This window comes from Papaver somniferum, chromosome 6 (assembly GCF_003573695.1).
Source record: "Papaver somniferum cultivar HN1 chromosome 6, ASM357369v1, whole genome shotgun sequence".
Lineage (NCBI taxonomy): Eukaryota > Viridiplantae > Streptophyta > Magnoliopsida > Ranunculales > Papaveraceae > Papaver > Papaver somniferum.
In genome coordinates, this window is record NC_039363.1 from 148,247,291 (window position 1) to 148,269,162 (window position 21,872).

At 35.7% G+C, this 21,872-nt stretch overlaps 3 protein-coding genes across 5 annotated transcripts; 1 reads left to right on the forward strand and 2 right to left on the reverse strand.

Moving 5' to 3' along the window:
• The first annotated feature begins 8,323 nt into the window (after positions 1–8,323).
• Positions 8,324–11,774, forward strand: LOC113289748 (trifunctional UDP-glucose 4,6-dehydratase/UDP-4-keto-6-deoxy-D-glucose 3,5-epimerase/UDP-4-keto-L-rhamnose-reductase RHM1). Of its 2 annotated transcripts, none has more exons than XM_026539115.1 (3): positions 8,324–8,643; positions 9,277–10,864; positions 10,954–11,774. In XM_026539115.1, the coding sequence occupies exons 2-3, from the start codon at positions 9,293–9,295 to the stop codon at positions 11,401–11,403; spliced, it is 2,022 nt and encodes a 673-aa protein (XP_026394900.1). In that variant the 5' UTR covers positions 8,324–8,643; positions 9,277–9,292; the 3' UTR covers positions 11,404–11,774. The 2 variants fall into 2 exon arrangements, with proteins under 2 accessions (XP_026394900.1, XP_026394899.1); XM_026539114.1 differs by having other exon boundaries at positions 8,325–8,555.
• Positions 11,775–14,232: 2,458 nt separating this feature from the next.
• Positions 14,233–17,127, reverse strand: LOC113289749 (FBD-associated F-box protein At5g22730-like). Of its 2 annotated transcripts, XM_026539117.1 has the most exons (4): positions 16,631–16,772; positions 15,750–16,424; positions 15,210–15,374; positions 14,233–14,759 (listed from the first exon to the last, which is right to left on the reverse strand). In XM_026539117.1, exons 2-4 carry the CDS (start codon positions 16,371–16,373, stop codon positions 14,475–14,477), a joined length of 1,074 nt encoding a protein of 357 aa, XP_026394902.1. In that variant the 5' UTR covers positions 16,374–16,424; positions 16,631–16,772; the 3' UTR covers positions 14,233–14,474. The 2 variants fall into 2 exon arrangements, with proteins under 2 accessions (XP_026394902.1, XP_026394901.1); XM_026539116.1 differs by having other exon boundaries at positions 15,750–17,127.
• A 540-nt stretch (positions 17,128–17,667) lies between these two features.
• LOC113289750 (ER membrane protein complex subunit 8/9 homolog) lies at positions 17,668–19,873 on the reverse strand. Its single transcript, XM_026539118.1, has 6 exons — positions 19,712–19,873; positions 19,179–19,384; positions 18,934–19,080; positions 18,741–18,800; positions 18,136–18,305; positions 17,668–18,036 (listed from the first exon to the last, which is right to left on the reverse strand). Exons 2-6 carry the CDS (start codon positions 19,380–19,382, stop codon positions 18,006–18,008), a joined length of 612 nt encoding a protein of 203 aa, XP_026394903.1. The 5' UTR covers positions 19,383–19,384; positions 19,712–19,873; the 3' UTR covers positions 17,668–18,005.
• Between the last annotated feature and the right edge of the window lie 1,999 nt (positions 19,874–21,872).

Sequence of the window (21,872 nt, forward strand, 5' to 3'; positions counted from 1 at the left end):
TCTCGGACTAGGACATAACTAGTGTAATTGAGCTTAGATTTCACAAAGTTCATCATTTGAAGACGAAGAACTACTAAAGGGAGCTTGTGGAACTTCTTCGACAAAAGGTATGTGGAGACTTGAACTCATCTATCACTTGGAAAGTCTATTTCTACTATCTCCTATATTGAGACATAAGTCGTGTTAAAATATAGTTTTCTCTATACACATTTGAGATTTCGAGCTGAGTATATCTCGCTTACATATTTCTCGAAATATGTGTTGGTAAGCTTTCGCTTCGACTAAGTTCATCTTATATCATGAGAAAATTGCCGAGTAACATCTTACATGGTTTGTGTGATACAATTATTTGATGTAGGCTTGGAATGTTTCGATAATGATTATTTCAATATCTTGAAAATTGCTTTGATGCTAATAGTGTGTGCAAACGGCTATTGTCACTATAGAAGAATGTTTCAATGATTGAAATAAAGAGTTGTTAATGTAACCATGTTTGTATATAAGCATATATAGTGTGTTCGCACATTAGTGTATAAATCCACAAACCGGGAACCAAGTGTATGCATATGTGTGTAAACCAAATTGGTGAAGGAGGCAAGATAAGTATGTGTACCCGTACGCATACTGGCGGAAGTTTTCTAACCAAAAATATCTGCTGAGTTTGGGAATTACAAACTCCTAAACTAGTCACCTTATGTATGCGTACCCGTACGCTTACTGGCGGAAGTTTTCGAACCAAAAATTTCTGCTGAGTTTGGAAACTTAACAAACTCAAATCCGGTTGCTTAAGTATGCATACTTAAGCTGGTTACTTTGTCAAATCGGTCAGTTCGTGGACTTAAACATTTAAATCATAAGTAATGAAATCTTTGCAAACCGTGGCGATAATGTTCATGATTGATTCAAGTGAATCAAACCGATTTGGTTTCAATTGTGTTTTCTATAACAATTGAACAACTCTTTAACTAGTTTCATTTGAGTCATTTGAACTACTTATGGTTGAGATGAATAAGGTTGATATGAAAGTAATCACATGGCTAACCTCGGTTAACTATTTGTGAACCAACATGGTGTACACGTTTAGGTATAGTTACATAAACCTAAATGACGGTACATTTCATTTGTGTGTAACAAGATAATTTCAATCTAATGGTTGAAAGATATTAGCTTGGTTGAATTATGTTTTTCATCTAACGGTGAATATTGAATACTTTGTTACCAATGTAACTTGGATTGCAAACCCTGATTTGAAAACTATATAAAGGAGAACTCTAGCAACTGGAAAACCTAATTCCCACACCTCCTGAGTGTTACTAGTTGCATAACTATAGTCGATTCTCCTTTAACCTTAGGTTTCTTCTCGAGACCCTATAGGTTAACGACTTGAAGACTTCATTGGGATTGTGAATCCATACCCAACTATTATCTTTGTAGTTGCCTGATCTGATCTTGTTGTTTCTATCGTGTTGAGTACAATTGAAATAATTGGCTCGAGATTTTATATCTCCGATAGGCAAGATAGAAAAGTAATCACAAACAATTCGTCTCATCGTTTTTGATTCCACAAAAACTTGTTTCACTAGTCGATTAAGTTTATTATGAGGTGATTGATAATTCTAGGATGTTCTTCGGGAATATAAGTATGGGTTATCAATTGGTTCCTGTTCACCTTGATTTATCAAAAGACGGAATAAAAACTCTTCGGTATTTCTGTGGGTGACAAATTTATTCAATCCTATAGACTTTTCTGTGTGAGACAGATTTGTCTATCAAGTATTTGAATTTGGGTCGTAGCAACTCTTGGTTGTGGGTGAGATAAACTAAGGGAATCAAGTGCGTAGTATCTTGCTGGGATCAGAGACGTAAGGAGCGCAACTGTACCTTGAATCAATGTGATATTGATTAGGGTTCAACTACAGTCCAGTCCGAAGTTAATTGGTAGTAGGATAGGTCCCGGGGTTTTTATGCATTTGCGGTTTCGTCGCTAATAAAATTCTGGTGTCTGTGTTATTTGTTTTCCGCATTATATTTTGTTATATAATTGAAATATCACAGGTTGTGCATTAAGATCAATCAATTAGAATATCCAATCTTGGGTGGTTGATTTACATTGATTGACACTTGAACATTGGTCTTTGGTACCGTTCAAGTTACTCCTCTTATTCAATCGGGCTCGCAGATTTCTATTTGTTGATTGCGGATTGAATTAAGAGTTAGAGATATTAAACTATTTGAGATACTTTACTCTAGATTGAGTCTGACTGTCTAGTTGATTCTCTAGAAGGTATATTGGTGTAAGTCCTCTCAGATTGCCAAACGACTTGTTGGGTGTGGTTGTTAGACCCCCGCATTTTCAAAAACTATATCTTGATTTCCAGTCTACTAAGTCAAGTTTCGGATAGGTTATAATTGTATTGAGTATCATAGATCACCCTTGGAGACTGAAGATCGACGAAGACATTTGGAGAATTTAAATATTAGGTATGTGAAGACTGAACTGTTCTATTTTACTCACTATACCATCATTCTATCTATTGAGATATGTCGTATGACTTATATTAGAATCACAAAGAGGATGTTTCAAGTCAAGCTTGTCTTGTAAAAAATCTCGAAATATGATTTCGTGGTTAGCTGTTCAAAGGTTCTTAACGATATTTGTTAAATGAATTTATTTGTAGACAATTGAGAATTGCTTATGCAAATCATTATATCACTTGGGAATGTTTTAAACATCATAAGAGAGAAATGTGAACTTATTGAAATTTCTACTCAGGGTAGGTTGGTGAACCAGTTCGCAAACCATAGATATCTGAGATATAGAAATATAGGAAAGTTGGTGAACCAGTTCGCAAACCGAAAGTTCAGTTGGGAACAGTTCACGAACCCGATTTGCAAACCACGTACGGTGAACTGAATTTTACAAGCTGGATAAATAGGATAGCAGTGGGAGAACACGGTTTGTGGTCAACTGAGGTTGGTATTCTAGTAGAGTTGGGTAACTCGGTTCACAAACCGTAACACCCTGACTCGTGAACAAGCCCTACGGTTGGCAAACCGTTGTACCAACTATCTTGATAATGTTTAGAAGATATTTAAAGACTTATTTATTTTTAATATGTTTAGCATTACTATAACTCTCTTAAACACTTCTAAGACTTCATTTATTACTTACACACTTACGTGTTTATATCATGATCACTTTCTTCGGTGTTTACAAGAACATCAAATAGCTTTCAGTTCTTTGGATAACCTTCCAAATCACGGTTCCGTAACCGAACCTATGTGTATTGTCTTATATTCTATTTTGAAAACGCAAGTTGTTTGCTTGATTCTCAAGTTATCTTAGCTTGAATCTTATGCTAACCCTAGTCTTTGAAAACTATAAATAGAGCATCGATGTCAACTAGGAAAATCAATCACTGACACTTTATGTCCTAGTTGATTTTATAGTCTTCCTCTTTTGACCTAGGTTTCCTCTATGAAATGTTATTAGGTCTACGACTAAAAGACTTCGCTTAGGGGATTTGTGAAGCCAGGTCCGACTATCTTTACCTTGATAGTTCGTGAATCCTGATCTTGCTTATATGTTATCGAGGTTCTCGTAATCTCCTTCAGGCAAGATAGACAATAATCGCGAAGTTTTATTCATCTCAGAATTTTTGATTCCTCATGATAAATATTTAAAAATTGATCTTTGTAGATCTTTCGAAGATTGTTCTTGAGAGGTGGTTAAGAATGTAGGCTGCTATTCGGGAGTCGTAAGTTCCGGATTTGTGAGGTTTGCTATCTTTGTCTATTACAAACATATTTCCACACCTTGATCTCTGATCAAAACGGAAATTAAATTGGCTTATATGTTAGAGACAGATTTGTATCAAAAGTCTTCACTTCTTATGAAGCAACTCTTAGGATGTAAAGGACGTCAACTAAGGGAATCAAGCGTGTAGTCACTTGCGAGGTTCAAGAGACGTAAGGAGCACGACTGTAACTGAATCTCTTAGAGGGTGGATTCGGTCTCAACTACATTCCAGTCTGAAGTATGATAGTAGGCTAGTGTTTGTAGTGGCTTAATACAATGTGGTGTTCAATCTGGACGAGGTTCCCGGTTTTTACTGCCATTGCGGTTTCCTCGTTAACAAAATTCGTGGTTTCTTGTGTTTTTCATTTTCCGCATTATATTGTTCATATTTATCATTGGATTTACACATATTTGTACTTATTAAATCTAAGTAGATACTGCTTAATTGTAATCGATTACGAGACTAGTTTCTTGTAGAATTCATTTCTTAAAAGATAAATAACAAGTTTAATCGCTTGGCAGAATTCCGATTGAATTATTTGGATACGACTAGATTGATCTTGGATATTGATTTTTGAGATCGTCCAAGTACTCTGCTTAAAAATCAGGTTCACGGACCTTATGTCTATATACATACTGATTGAGTATGCTGAGATAATAACTCTATATACATATTGTCAAGGATCATTAAGTTGGTCTACTCGCAATTGTATTAAGTTTTGTCTATACATGCTACCAAACAAAAAAGTTGGGTGTATTTGGTATTCCCTGCATTTTCACCTAGGTATATAGTAGTGATAAGAATTCGATAGAAGATGGTGAAGGATAGGTGGGTAAGCTTTCATTTAATGATTTGCACGAGAGAAATTATATTTTTAGCGAACAAGGCAATATCCACAAACAATTGGTGATAGGTAAAAGATTTTGATTTGTTTAGTTTGGCTTTCAAATTAAGCATTTACATCTAGAATTTGTGGTGTATTTTATAATGTAATACGTGTCCATATAATTTTATTTGATGGTCAATCTTGAAAAAGTGTATTTTTGGTGGATAAGGAAATATCTACAAATAACTGGTGATAGGTAAAATATTTTGATTTGTTTGGTTTGGATTTTGAATTAAGCATTTAATCCGGAATTGGTGGTGCCTTTTAAAATTCAATACGTGTCCATGTAATTTTATTCGATGGTTCAGTGACTGGGATACCTTTTTATCTGGGTAATTAATGCCTATAAGAGACTCATTTGATATCGGGGATCGATGCTCCAAGATGATGGTGGAATGGACAAAGACATTGTCCACATGATTCAAGCTGGGTGGACGAAATGGCGAGAAACAACTGGCATCCCGTGTGACAGAAAACTCTTGAAAAAACTCAAAATCAAGTTTTATAGGACGACGATCAAGCTGGCGAACACAGAATGTCGGGCTACTAAAAGTCAAAACAGTAAGGAGATGTGTATGCTATGAGGACCTATGGCCACATGAGACATGACCGAATTAGGAATGAGAATATACATGATAAACTTGGGGTAGTACCGTTTAGGGAGATGCTTACCGACTAGGGAGATGCTTACTCAGCATCAAATTGAACATCGATTGAGATAGTATGTACATATCCAAAGAAGACCTCCAGACGCATCAATACGCACTGGGTTTATAAGGCGTGTAAAAGGAACGTAAAGAGGAAAAAGTTGTCCAGAATTGATTTGGGAAGAAGTAGTGATAAAACTTTAAACAGTGAAATTTACAGGGGTGTATTGGATTAGGATTTATCTAGATAAAATTAAATACTAGTTTTATCCGAATCTAGTGGATTCATAATGTTTCTTAAAGATTCTTATATATATATATATATATGATTCTGGATAGTAATGGATTTCGTTAGGAGTAGTTAGGTTTTTAAAAGTTGAGGTATATTACCAATTATATATTCAAAAATATCAAGGTCACGATGATTCTCTTTAAAAAAAAGTTGAGGTGGTGGTGGTTGAATCTAAAACAATTCTAATTGAATACCATGTATAGTTAATGATTCCTTACATATCCTAATTGAATACCTAGCAGTGTTTAGGATTGTTAAGTATTCATGTAAATCCTAATCCAACATACCCCAGTTATTCAAAAGGTTGGCAATGGACAAATGCGTTGGAGATTAGCCCTCCACATTCCGGAAACATGATATGTAAAATTTGGCTTGTAACCTGGATTTCATTTCCAGCGTACCCCGACTTATTCGGGACTAAAGGCTTCGTTTTGGTTTTGGTTTTGGTCCATCTTGAAATAGATGTGTTTGTAATTGTGGCTGCAGCCATCCCACGTAGCTAGAATCCATATGGCAGCTAGTCCAGCTTTCCTTGAATCAATGAGGTAGAGGAAAAGGGGGTCAATACTCAATAAGCACCGGTGTTACCTACCTGATATAAAAACCAAAATAAAAGTCAGTTTCGGAATCCCGTACGAAAATGAAAATGAGCATCTTTTACGTTGTAAAATTTGGATTCCAGTGATGACCCCAAGTCCTCCTTCCTTCCCTGGAAAGCGGAAACTTCTACGACAAAGAACGTGATTGCTGCCGACACTTTTATTTGTGTTCCAACTCTACCCTCATTCGTTCCTCAAGGACCTTAATAATTAATCAATGACAAGTAGAGAAACTCATGACGGTGGGCAGCAATAAAACTTGTGAGTGTCTATTATTGTCATCACGAAAGATACCAAAACAGATCTCTTACACATGCTCGAGTAGTACACGCGTTACGTAACAAAGGCTAGACTTCTTTTTCATGTTCTGTCCAAGATCTGGCTTTCTTCTTCCTATTATTTCTTTGTTTAATCAAATCATAATTAACAATATTTCAACGGAAAATGATTGTTTTTAGACAAAACAAACGAAAATTCTCTTTTGACTAACCACCACAACAGTCATTTTCCGTCGAGCATTAAGGAGTCCTGGGATATTTTTGAAAATCAATGGAAACCCATCCTTCCGTTTGATGTCTACTGTCAGCTATACCAACCAAGATTTTCTTGGTGTCAGTTACTCTCCATTTATTTTCTAGTAAACAAAATTCATTTTCCCCATGTAAATTTATTTATATCGTCAAGCTACTCGTACCTAACCAGTACTGCTTTCGCATACATCAACGGTCGATATAAAATGACAGTACCCTAACTGTTTTATTTTTAGGTCAGACATGTTTCAACGGTGCTCGGCAGCATGTCACTTGCACACTAGTTGCATGCAAGGAGATATGGTACAACTACCCTAATTCAGTAGTACCAACACATATGATATGCCTACCAAAAATAAAAGAAAGAAAATAGTAGTAGCGATACAGTCGTGAATGCATGAATGGAAATTTCTTTTGATGGGCATAACCTGGGGTGATTAGTAAGCCACATATTTACCAAACTTTTATTACCGGTACCTTTAGTAAGGATATCAGCTATATTAGCTTTCAGGGAGGATACATGGACAATTTTATATAGACAGTATCCATGTAAGATTGAACTAATTTTTCTTTAGAGTTCGAATGACAATAAATATTTTGATGATATGTTCCTCTTATTAAGCTTTAGATTCTTACCAAAGATGAGCATAATTTTTTTTCGAGAAGAAAAAAGAGCATAATTTAATATATCAAACTTCACCATCTACTGACTCTAATTTCGACCGTTGATTTTCAAAGTTATAGACGTCTTATAAGTTTCGGATTGTGTTCATTTTTGATAGGAATCTAGAATTTAATAAGAAGAACATATCATCAAAATATTGTGTTCAAATTCATTTACATTTGGACTCTAAATAAAAATTGGTTCAATTTTATATCAATAGTATCCGTATTATCCATGGATCCTCCTCCATTAACTTTCATATACTTATGAGAGAATATAGTAATAATAAAGAAAAAAGATTTCTATTCATTCATTTTTTTTTCCTTTTAAAATTAAGGTTTAAATTTTAAGAGAAGTTTTAGCAGAGTAAATTAGTCTTTCTTAAAAAAAGAAATTTATTTTACCAAGGCTTAAAACATTAAAGTTTAAGTTTGCTACCTATTTACTGGTCACAAGCCCAAGTAGCTAGGTAAAAAAAGAAAAAAAAATCGATAAAGATTAAAGTCTAAACCTAAAGAAAATCAAATTACTATCTACTGTATTCACTTACAAGTCCAGGCAAGCTAGGTCAAGAAGAAAAGAAAAATTCCCCACTTCGATGTTCACGACGAGAGCTACGAGTCGAATTTCGTACTCAGATCGCTGATATCATCACCCAACGACTTTATCACTATACCATACAAATATGATCTCTTTTCAACTGGAAAACGTCTTTATCCCTTGCACAATTGAAATCACTTCCAATATTTCTTTTAAGCAGCAGCAGCAGCATGCCTTCTCCTCTTCTCCTTGGACTTGCACAGTTTGAGAGTAATTTTTTTAATTTTGATTGGTAGACGGTAACGTACGGTTTTAAGAACACGGTGGTGGTAATTATCCGAGTGCATTATAAAAATAGAAACTCAAATACGAAAATAGTGAGTCCGTCCCTCTTTTAAAGAAACCAATCTTAACCAGCCACCATCAGTTCTTCGCAAATCTCTCTCTGGTCATCATCTTCTCTTTCAGAGTCTCTTTATATTTCGGAGATATATCCACCAATAATATCTCTTTCCTTAATTGTCTCAAAAATATATATAAATTTCTCACCTCCTCCTTGTTTCTCATTCTCCTCGTAGATCTGGATCCCAAAACATTGTAAGTCAATTCCCTTTCTTCTCATTCTCAATCAGATCTCTATATTTTTCTTCTCTGGATATAACCTATATATCTCCTTGTTATTGTTGTAAGTATTAAAATGCTTTTTTCTCTTGTTTTGTGATTGTATCTTATTCGTTCTAGGATTGATCCGTTTGTTCACAATTTTTTTTTTTTTTTGTGATCGGTGTAACTGTTTTAGCTCTGTACATTAATTTGATTTGGATCGGATATACGGATCTAATTCTGTTTGTTTAATTCCATTGTGTAGCTGAAAGTAGGGTTCTAAAGAGATTGATTTTAGTGCTTTGTCTGCGAAATCGTGTGTTTTTTTTTTTTGGTCGGTAGTGATTATTTTAATTGGGTTGGAAAATTTGGTAAATGTAACTAGACAAATTTAATTAGGAAAATTATGTTGAATTGCATATGATCTCTTAGATGTTAATGTAAAATTTGTACTCTTGTGAATTTTGAGCTCTTTTTTTGTGTCAGTGAGGTGTGGAAAATCGAGATACATTGGTTAGGTAGTGGAATTTTCTTTATGAAAACACGCTTTCCAAAATTGAACAGATATCCTGATATGGATGTGACCTTTTTATTTAGCAATTAGAGTACTATTTTTATTTTATGTAATGTTCCGTTTAAAGTTGATAACTTTGATCTTGGTTGTTAATTCAATAATTTGTTATTCTGAAACATATCTCTGTGTTTTAATCTGCAGAGACTGACTGATAAATATGGCGAATTACACACCGAAAAACATCCTCATTACTGGTGCTGCTGGTTTCATTGCATCACATGTTGCCAATAGGCTAATCAGGAATTATCCTGATTATAAGATTGTTGTCCTTGACAAACTTGATTACTGTTCCAATCTCAAGAACTTACTTCCTTCTCGGTCGTCACCTAACTTTAAGTTTGTTAAGGGAGACATTGGAAGTGCTGATCTGGTCAACTTCCTTCTTATTACTGAGTCTATTGATACAATTATGCACTTCGCTGCCCAGACTCATGTTGACAATTCTTTCGGGAACAGCTTCGAGTTCACCAAGAACAACATCTATGGAACCCATGTTCTTCTAGAAGCTTGTAAGGTTACTGGTCAGATCAGAAGATTCATCCATGTGAGCACAGATGAGGTTTATGGAGAGACAGACGAAGATGCAGTCGTGGGAAATCATGAGGCTTCTCAGCTTCTCCCAACTAACCCATACTCTGCAACTAAGGCTGGAGCAGAAATGCTTGTGATGGCTTACGGGAGGTCATATGGCTTACCTGTCATAACCACCAGGGGAAACAATGTGTATGGGCCAAATCAGTTCCCTGAGAAATTGATTCCAAAGCTCATCCTCTTGGCAATGAAAGGCAAACCACTTCCAATTCATGGGGATGGATCCAATGTGCGCAGTTATCTTTACTGTGAAGATGTTGCTGAGGCTTTTGAGGTTGTTCTTCATAAAGGAGAAATTGGCCATGTCTACAACATCGGCACAAAGAAGGAAAGAAGAGTGATTGATGTTGTCAAGGATGTTTGCCAACTGTTCTCTCTTGATCCAGAGGCAGTTATCAAGTTTGTGGAGAACAGGCCATTCAATGACCAAAGGTACTTCTTGGATGATCAGAAACTGAAGAATTTGGGTTGGTCAGAACGAACTTCATGGGAAGAAGGTTTGAAAAAGACTATGGACTGGTACTTGAAGAATCCTGATTGGTGGGGTGATGTTTCTGGAGCATTATTGCCTCATCCAAGGATGTTGATGATGCCCGGGATTGAGAGATTTTGTGATGGGTCTGAAGATAGCAATGGCGTCTCCTCCAATGCAGACAGCCTTGTTCAGAACAAAATGGTGGATCCAGTTCAAAAGACCACCAATCCCCCTACTGCAGAACCATCATTGAAGTTCTTGATATATGGTAGAACAGGGTGGATTGGAGGCCTCCTTGGCAAGATCTGTGAGAAACAGGGTATAGCATATGAGTACGGAAGCGGGCGTCTGGAGGAAAGGTCCACGCTGGTGGCTGATATTCAGAAGGTCAAGCCTACTCATGTTTTCAATGCTGCAGGTGTGACTGGTCGACCCAATGTTGACTGGTGCGAGGATCACAGAACTGAGACCATAAAAACCAATGTTACTGGTACCTTGACCTTGGCAGATGTTTGTAGACAGAATGGATTGCTGATGATGAACTTTGCTACTGGCTGTATATTTGAATATGATGCTGAACACCCAGAGGGATCAGGTATCGGATTCAAGGAGGAAGACACCCCCAATTTCGCTGGTTCATTCTATTCAAAGACCAAGGCCATGGTAACTTCTGTCACCTTTTTGATTTCTTGTTTCATATGCTGATTATTTATTTTTTTGTATCTGAAACATGATTTTGTTTAATGAACCAGGTTGAAGAGCTGTTGAAGGAATATGACAATGTTTGCACTCTCAGAGTCCGCATGCCCATTTCTTCAGACCTTAGCAACCCACGTAACTTCATTACAAAGATCAGCCGTTACAACAAGGTTGTTAATATTCCAAACAGTATGACAGTCTTAGATGAACTTCTTCCAATTGCAGTAGAGATGGCCAAGAGGAATTTGAGAGGTATTTATAACTTTACAAATCCTGGTGTTGTGAGCCACAACGAGATCTTAGAGATGTACAAGGAATATATCAACCAAGACTTTAAGTGGAGTAACTTCACACTTGAAGAACAGGCTAAGGTAATTGTTGCCGCTAGAAGCAACAACGAGATGGATGCGTCTAAATTGAAGAATGAGTTCCCTGAGTTATTGTCAATCAAGGACTCTCTGATCAAGTATGTTTTTGAACCCAACAAGAAGACATCTGCTTGATATCTCACCGATCTATGGATGTGTCTGCATTTTGTATTAGTTTGTACTTTGTAGGGGGTAGTTATATTGCCTATATCCTACCACAAGGCATCCACTGTTTTTCATCTTCATCAGTTAGTTTTTCTGCTCATTATTCTCTATTATTCTGATCAAGCCCTTGGAACTTAGAATAAACTAGGTTATTTCTGGTTGTTATCATTCCCTGTGTTTGTTAGTTAATTCGGGGCTTGCTTATTGTTTCTTTTATTGGCATGTAAGAAACCTTCATTTATAGATTCTTTATATGTTTCCATATGAATTTGAAAGCTTTTAGGGGTGGTGGTTTGTAATTTACTTGATTTTAATTAATATGATTCTGTATTTTTCTTCTTTTTTGGGATAGTGATTATTCTTTACATTAAAATGGAATTTTTCAGTTGTCATTTTTGACAATTTTTATTTTATTTTTATGTTCCTTCGAATGTTATATTTTTGCAAGAAACATCCCATATAATGTATAACAAATGGAAATGGGGAATGTACTGTTAACATGCCAAGCAGAAACCTTAACTGTTAACATGTGCCTGGTCACGAACCAGAAATGTCGGAAGAAAATGATCCAACTGTAAATATGAGGCTCATTCCGAGTGACACCGTTCAAACGTGTGGATAGGATATTTCCATGTAGCTAAAATGATGAAATATGATACACGATATTGGTGCAGTTTATCTGTAAGGGAGAAAGATCCATGTGCATTAACAAGATTGATGAGCATTCAACATCTACTGACATTTCCAATAACCTCTTCAATGAAGAAAACAAGAAGAGTAAATTCTATTCAGATATGCCTTCTTTTTTTTTTATACAAAAATAGATTTTATTGAAGAATTAAGGGATTACATTCTTATCCTGATCAACCCAGTTTTGTAGCTCTAATGGAAGATCGGAAAGATAAACAAAATTAGACTTAAGAGATCTTGCTTTTTTAGCAAGCTTGTCAGCTACCCCATTAGCATCTCTCTTAACAAAAACACACTGCCAGTGATCAAGTTTACTTAAGAAATACTTGATATCTAAAACAATAGACTGATTCATCCAATGAACATAGGAAGTTTGTTCATTGACGGATTTTATTAATACTTCACTATCAGACTCGAAAACAACTGCTCTGAACATCTTTGTGACTGCAAACTTGACAGCTTCAAGCATAGCCTTACAATCCAGCTCCTCCACTTCAATTCCAGGCCCATTCCTCCATCAAAATACTTTCCTTGGACACCAATGCATTCACCTGCAAAATCCCTCACAATTAGACCAATGCCTCCTTGTAGAGAAACTTGAACAAAAGAAGCATCAAAATTGATTTTCAAAAAATCATTATCTGGAGGCTTCCAAGTCATTCTATGCACAGAGCTATTCACAGTGGGAATATCAGTTGAAACTGCACTAGAAAGCTTATTAATACAGTCAATTGACAAAACTCTATTAGGTGAAACATTTTGAAACACTTTGGCACACCTATCTTTCCAGATAGTCCAAACAGAAGCCATTAAAACTTTGTTAATATCAGATCTGTTGATCCCATTACCAACATTCAGATTAGAATTAGTAGAAAACCAGGATAAAACCCAATTCCTAAAAGAGCCATGCTGTGACAAAACAGTGCCTACATTGATGTTTACAGTCAACCATATAGACCTAGCATAAGAGCAATTCAAAAAAAGATGATCACTAGTCTCTAAAGGGTGATTGCAGAGACTACAATGCACTTCTATATCATTTTTGTATCTTGAGATCTTGTCTCTAGTAGGCGCTATGTTTCTAATGCATTTCCATATAAGTAGTTTTACTTTATGAGGTAATCTAATTTTCCAGAGAGTTTTCTAAACCTGTGAAGGGATAGTTTGAGTACCTGCAACAGAGTTAGGAAGTTTTGTCAAAACATGATAGACACTCTTAACAGAAAACTGACCCTTTCTATCTGGTAACCAAGTCAAAGTATCATCACCAATAGCAGGTATAGACATTGCTGAGATTTTATGAGCAGTATCTTCAGGAAACATATAGTTAATCAAGTGAATATTCCAATTCCTAGTACCACTAATAAAAAGATCAGCAACATGAATATAACCCACAGAATTGACTGAACCTTCAGCAGGAGTAGGAGGTTTATCTAATCCAATCACCCAACAGGCTAACCATATTTTGGTTTTAGTGCCACACCTAACTGCCCAAAAACGATTCTTCTTGATGACCATAGTACCAGAATACCTTCTTTTTGTTTCATAGAATGAATCATGATATGCCTTTGCTGAATGGTAAAACTGGATGGTAATAGTAATTGTTAGCAATGCTTGAAGATTGAATAAGTATGTGAAATCAGAATTGATTTAACGTGAACCAAAACCTAGACTCCAAAACTTAAGTTTTCACGGGGATTTTTGAAGGTCCTGAAAAATAGAGGGCATCCTCCCTTTGTCAATTTTTTCACTTCCATCTAATCATGTCCACACTGCTCCAGTGTACTAATTCAACCTTGTGACATGTCTAGTTCAAAAACCGACAGATATGAAGCAATAACAGCTAAGAATAAGGTCTCACGGTTCACCAGAAGAAGAAGTTTAACATTGCATTCTCTTTCAAATAATTCATTTAGATAAATATGAACCTGCTACCTGTAATGGAAATGGAGTGAAACATAGACATTTCAACCGTGAAATCCACCTTGCGGAAAATCCATGAGCACAGAATCCAAAATCTGCTCTTACAAACATGTGCAATTTACCTGTAACCGGAATCCTTAAACAACCACTGCAAGCAACTTCATCTAGGATAATCACTAATAATGCCTAAACTCGTTGTCGTGTAAAAATTTTACAATCACAGTCAACAAACATAAATCTTAAATTAATAGTTGGTTGTTAAACCTCTCACCGGTATATTATGTTGACAGTTCAAAATATGCAAATACCAACAGTCACCGAAGTACCGAAAAATCTTCAAAATTTGTGATGCACAATAAAGAATAAAAATGTTATATACAAACAATAGGGACTTAAATAGCACTAAAAACGGATAACCCTCATGGTAGTTACCTACTCAGATTTGTAGGCAAGACCTGAACACCTAAAGAGGCTCTTGGAAATGTCACTAGTTTCTCATTGATCTCCACGAGTTTTCCTTCTTTAGAAGCAGAACTGCTAAGAACAACTTTCTCCAAAACCACGCCATTCTTCAATAAAAATTTCAGAAAATTGAGCTCATTTTCTTGTCCTTGGATGCATTGAATGTCAACTAACTTCAGATTTTGCAGCTCGCATGACGGTGATGACTCTGCATCCCAATCTTCTCTATCACTTTCTGAACCGAATGCTTTCTACACAAAAAGAATAAGAAAATCATATTAACCACAAAAGAGTTCTTATGCACAAAAACTCTTTGCAGACACTTCATTTACAAAAACCAAAAAGAAGAATGATGGACACCTGATTACAACATTGAGAGAGTAGGCTCATGTAAGGGTTTCTTCTAAACAATGTAATAGTTGAATGCTTGAAAGAAGGAAAATTCATCCGAGACAATTTGTAGTAATTCGCATACGGGACTAGTTCTGTCGACAATTTAATTCTCACTATTGAATACAATCATCTCAATGTTGTTTCTGATAACTAGCTACTGTTAATTTTTACAGAAAAATCAGGTCTTTACTATACAGATCTCACAGCGAAAGTTGTAAACACATAGTAACTGGTAAGACTAAGATTGTGAACAAAACCACCCTTTCTAAAGACAGAATAAATACAAAGGGAAAGAGTTTGGTTATTACCCGTTTCAACACGATGCAAAGAGATTGCACAAGTGGAGAGTTCCTCAGTAAGTATGTTATTGAATGAAGGCAGTTTCTCGAAAGGCACGTTTTGAGCTTCAAATGTTGAACGTTAAGAGACATATGAGGATGACTATCTAATAAGCCAGGCGCTTCTGAAAGAACCTTTACACACAAAAAAAGCCAATATTCATAAACATGATGCCTTACAACAGGGTTCAAACCACATAAATACAATTGTTGAGTAAAAGAATGTTCTACTGTCAGTGGGAATGAAAGAGAAAAACTGTCATCCAGTGATATGGGAATTCAATAGGTAATGTGTCAGTGGATGTGATTGCGACTTAATCTTTTTCCTTCATATGGCAAACCACTTGTCAAATTACTAATTTGGTAATTCACTGAAAAGCATGTTGAATTCAACTGAAACAGTAATGAACAGATAGTAGAACCATCCATCACTTTGAGTCTGAGGTTTATATAAAAGTAAAATAAAGAAATTTAAGCATGTATGATCGCAAATATAATAAGTGATCATACCTCAAGAAAACTAGATGAAAGTTTCAGACGTATCACGTTGCGCAGCGCACCTAAAAGGCTCATCATACCCTTAGCATATGGTTCTTTCTTCTCTGCTGAAAGCCCTGTAAAGTATTTGATGTCTTCAACCTCATCTTCGTCACCATCTCCATCCTCATCTTCGTCTTCGCTCCAGTCGTCCTCATAATAATCATCATAAACTTCATCTTCATCCTGGTCATCCTGATTTTCATCCTCATCTTCATCTTCATCCTCGTCCGCCTCCTCTTCATCCTCAATTTCATCTTCACTCTCATCCTCATCTTCATCTTCACTCTCTTCGTCATCATCATAATCATATTCATACTCATCTTTATCTCCATAACAGTACTTGTCTACTTTCAACCTCATGTTAATATCAGCAGTAAGCAGAGAAGAAAGATTCTCTAAAGTATAATCTTTCAATATGAAATCTTTGCAGATGAAGGTTACAAGGTTTGGTGCATATAACTTCACAATCCTTGCCCCATTCCTATCAGTCAACTTATCGTCATTAAAATTAACTCCATCGAGCTTTAGAAATTGAAGTCTGGGTAAATACATGACATTGGGTAATTCAATATCTCCGTAATACGTTCCACCCATTCTCCATTCCAACTTCGTCAACGATTTACATGTAAACAAGCAAGTAGGTACCTTAACTTCCATAGAAACATCGGCAATATCAACAGATAATTCTCGAACATTACAATTTACAAGAGCAAGAGTCCATGTTAAAAGAGAATTTTCTAAATCGCCTTCAATTTCATCAGCACAAACAAGATCAAACATCATTACATTGGTTCTATCACGAAAAACGAATACCCTGTCTATAAAATGAATAAATGAATTGAATTCATCACCTGATTCGTCGTATATATCTGAGTCGAAGTTAAGGGTAGGCACTGATTTCCAGATATGTCTCCATGTTCTTGATAAAAGACTGGTATGAATCACATATTTCATGTCCAGAAATGAAAGTATGTGATGAATAAGGGATTCTGGGAGTTTACTTAATCGATCTTCATCATTCAAAATTGGAGATCTTATTGTTTCCATTGAATCAAACGAGGAAAAGGGAATTCTGGATTTCCTTGTAACCCTAGTCGAAGATTAGTTAATCAGATCGAAAAATCGATAGTTCCAGTGTGAGGAACCCATACCCGCCTAATTTTACTTACTTCTCCTCTCGTTTCCCCACTATAAAGGACTTCACTAAAACTCTTAAGAGGTGTTTGGATACCACACTATAAGATATTATAGCCTTTCGCCTTTGCTTTTGACTTTTGAGAAGCATCCACTTTTGGTTGCCAAACGAACTCTTAGGTTCAAGACGTTATCAATCAGTGAGAGAGCTAACCTGGGATAAAATCCTTGGTTCGTCCCTGTTATCACTGATACCTGATCTTTTCATGACCTCCAAGTGCAACATGTTTGGTGTGATAGGTGTTGCTGGTTTCAGTTCCTGTAGCATTGGCAGCCTTGCGCAAGTGTCATTGGTAATCGTTCTGTGGTAAATAATTACAGACTCTGCCTGCTTCCACCATTTTCACGGTTTTCTGCACTTAGAAAGTTCATGATCTAATTATGTGCCTATTTCAGTTGTTATAATTCCGTCTGTTTCTTTAGAGCTTGCCTACTGTTATCTAGTGGTAGTGTGGTGCTCCTTACTTATTTGCTGCCCTTGTTTCTTAGCTATGTTCCTGGGGCTTCCATACTTTGACCCCATCACAAGTCTAATTTGTCTTGTTTAGGCGGGTTCTGAGAACTCTCCTCCCCTTCAGTTTCTGAATCATCATGACAAAGCTTGGCAAATTATAAAACCTCTGCTTGAATTGCATACTTCTACTAGACTTCATTATGTTAACTTGTCAAAACATAAGATTCAAACTTGACCGCGGATGCAACTCAATAAGAGGCATTAAATTTAAAATGAAAACTTCCAATTCTAGCTCAGGGTATCTCAAATATAGAAAACAGACCATAAGTTAAAATCAATAAAATTGCAAACCACTCCTAAAGCTTTCAAGATCATCTGGAAACATATAAAGGAGCTTCCTAAAGAAAGTTTCTTACTTCACAATAAGAAAAAACAAGACTCGGTATATAAAACTGGAAGTAGCCTAGTTGAGCTATTCTAAGTTCTAAATGCAATCAGAACAAAGATAGAAAACAAAGTTGTGTAGATCAACAAGAAAATACGCAAAGACTACTGCTGCTTAAAGTACCAACTGCAAATTACTTGAACAGACCAGGATTCAACCAGTCCCTGCAACACAAGATAATTCATCATCAACAATTAGATACAAAAGAACAACCTGAGGCGCAATACAAAAGGTAACAGATCGTTCGATTCATTCTTTCTTACTTGCTTATGTCATCAAGGTGATCATCAAAATCAACAACTTTCTGCCATTTCTCAGATGAAATATAGTCTAGCAAGACTATGTTTGACGACGGCTCCCTGATGGTCAATCGACCACCTCCATCAGATCCACCACCTTGCCTCCAAGTTTTAGATGCATCCTTTGTGTAGAACTGCTCCAAGAAAAATAACCACAGCTAAGTTATATCATAACCAATGTATTTAAACAAGTAATAAATGATTTACATAGAGCTATCCAACTGCGAACGCAACAACACGACATACACCATTTTATGCATGTTTTGGTAATTGTTATCAATATTTAGAATGTTCACCCTTGAGTATGGCACTCACCCATCTGATAAGACAACTACCATGTACCAATTTTTTTTTCTAAAAAAAAAAAGGAATACAGTGACACATTGTATACAAACGGAGAAATTCACAATTCAACATGAAAACTTGAACAAAATCAGATGATGGATCATTACACTCTATAAACTAGAGAAGGCACATGGTATATAACTCTTGAAGTTATCTTTATGCTGAAGCTAACTTGAATACAGTACAGACAAGGGACAATTTAAGATATTTGAAAAAAGACTAACCTCGACAACTGGGCTCAATCCTTTCCCTTTTGGAAGAGCTTCCAGCTTCTTATTATCCAACTGAAATTGTATACAAACTCAATATATCATCTAGAAGCATTTGAAAAGAATTAATATAACACACTGAACTTCGCTTCATAAAATTAGCATAGTCAACGAAACGCATGATATAATCAATCCACATGAAACCTACCAAAATCACAACAGCTTGAGGAAAGTATTTATGAATTTGATCCCCAATTCTCTTTGCAACATTTCCCAGCTCGACATCATCGTACCTCTCATTTCCATGATAATAACCAACAACACTCATACCTTGAGATCCATAATGCTCTTCTATCTAATCAAATAAATTAATCGATAAGTTTCAAACCCTAGATAACAAAACCAAGGATATAATCAAGTTGTTTTTGTTTTAATATCTATTTTTTAAAATACCTGAATTAGGGCAAGTTCAAGAGCTGGTAAAAGACCAATCTGAGAGTGAGAAAGAGGTATTGAGTCAGAGATCTCAATAACATCGTCTTTACCAATACGGCCAATGAGAATACCATTAACAGATGATGTCTTGTGTTTCAATGCATGAAGAACAAGTTTGATGTATGCATTCTGTCCAATCTCGTACTTCAATTCACCTCCCATCTCTGTACAAACCCAAAATATAAAATTTAAGGCAGAGCTGTTACAGATTTTAGAGTTTGTTTATTCATATAAAGAAGATTAATTCGCAAAATATCCAGATTGAACTGTGGTTTTCGTGGGAGATAATGGAGTTGTTAAGCTGAAGAGACAGAGAGCACTTTTGAGACAAAAATTTAGATCTACCCTAATTAGGATCAACGAATTGGAACAGTTTACCCTAAGACATTGGAACAGTTTCAAATTGTCCAGTTAATTAACAACCTTAATCAATAATTAAATGAAATCGAAATCGAGATTATCAAATTGAATGAACAAGAGAGAGAGGTTACCTTAGATCCGGTACGACTATTCACTGAAGTGTGTGATGTTTGAGCTCAGGTTTGATTCTGAGCTACTCAGAGTTTTCTACAATATTGAGGGAAATATTATTTGGAGGCGTCCCGTTTCGTAAACTCGATCTTTTTATCAAGATACCGGTTTTGCTTTGGTAACAGATTCAAAAGTCAATCGAAAAGTTAAATTGCGACGTGCAAAGAAGTTTAAGCCGGCTAGGCTAGGTCCGGGAGCAAACACATGGGCAATTTTAGATTTACAGGACGACCCCTGATTTTGGGCATACCTAAATCTTTCTAGGCATACAAAACAATAGTCCCATTTTGGATGATCTTATAAGGGGTATTTTATGGGTAGTTCAATTACCTATATACCCTTAATACAAAAATCTAAATTCAGTTTTCTAAAAAATCAAAATCAGTTTCCCTTAACATCTCTTCTTCTTCCTCCTCCTCTAGCCGAACTCTTCCCCCTCCTGCGCAAAAAAAAATCATCATCGTGATTAATTATCGATTCGCAAAAATTTGATCGTCGATTAAACTCAACCACATAATGACTCGTACAAAGAAAAGCAGGGATTAGGCAAACCAAATCGTCTTCTAATCCATCAATTAAAGAAGAAGAACCAATTGAAGATGAAGGTGTAGAAACTGAAAATCAACCACCAATTGAACCAATTGCATCTCCAACTCCGGAAATGAGGATAAGAAAGTAAGTTTTACAAACCCAATCTCCTATTTGCTGTTTTTCATCGATTAAATGATGGTTACAGTGTTGGGTTCGGTTCAAAATTGAGTTGCGTTTTTAGCCGAACTGTTCTTCACAAAAGCTTCATGTAAGTGTATATGAACAGTTCAGAATGAAATTTCATGAAATTTCAAGCCGAACCTAGTCGCAGATAGAGATGCATAGGGGTTCGGCGTATTCGATAATTGATATGTTTTTCAATGATGTTGTAGTAATAAGTTCGTTGAGACTTGTGAAAGCAAAAGATTTTAGACTTATAAAACTTAAAAATAGAAAACTTATTACAAAATTGATTTCAAGATATTAAAAGTAACCAAGACACTAGATTCCACTATTACACATGAATGAACGATACCAAATATGTTTCAAAACTCTAAATATCCTTTAAGTCTTTTATTTCTTAATTCACATATAATCAAACGTATTCCCAAATATTAATTGTATTCCCTAAGAATAGACTATCAATCAATTAAACAAAGTATAATCTATCAAATTGAATCACAAGTAATTAAGAAAATTATGTGAACATTTAGAACTGCGCAAAAGCGGTGATTGAATGAACTATAAATTGTAAATTAGAGAAAATAAAATTGTTACCAATCATTCATGCATAGATAGCTTCATCCATTGCCTTGGTTGCGCGAGAATTAGATCATCATCATGGAAACACGCTCAAAATTCATTTTTATTGCTCAAAGGGTGTTTACAAAGATGAAATGGGAGAAACAATGATAAAACAGTGATTTTCTTTTCTCTCCCAAAAAAACTCCCCCCAAATGTGCTCTCTAGCTCTCTATTTATACACACGAATACACATCACTCAAATATATTCTTCGATAACTCCAAAATCTTCTTCTTTTTAATTAAAAATATCTTCAGAATTTTTCCTTCTCTTTATTCTATATATTTCTTTACTAAACCCATACCTTCTTTAATTCGCAGAATAAAATCCAAGATAAAATCTTCTAAGGATATCTTTCTTGTTTAATACAAGATAACTTCCTTTTTCTTCAAAACTTCATGTTTGTAAGGCAATAGGATATTCTTATCTTAAAGATAATAAATCCTTTACCGTTGAAACCAAATTTCCCGCCAATTTTTTCTTTTCAAATCTAGGAAGAAGATGGAGCCCCCTTAACCAGTAATGGGGTGCGATTAGCAGTTGGTTCCCTGGGGTGCCCCTTATCAGTTAGGTGCCCTTTGTCCAAAACTGAGAGTCCGAATAACATGTGTCCTCCGGGGTCCAAATAGCACTTTTTGATCAACTTTTTCCACACAAGTGTATTTCTCCAAAAACACCTACACAAACATAAAAACACCATAACAAGTACAAAATCAAGCACTAACAATAGAGACACTGAGGACAATTCAGACACAAAAATGTGTCTATCAAATACCCCCAAACTTATT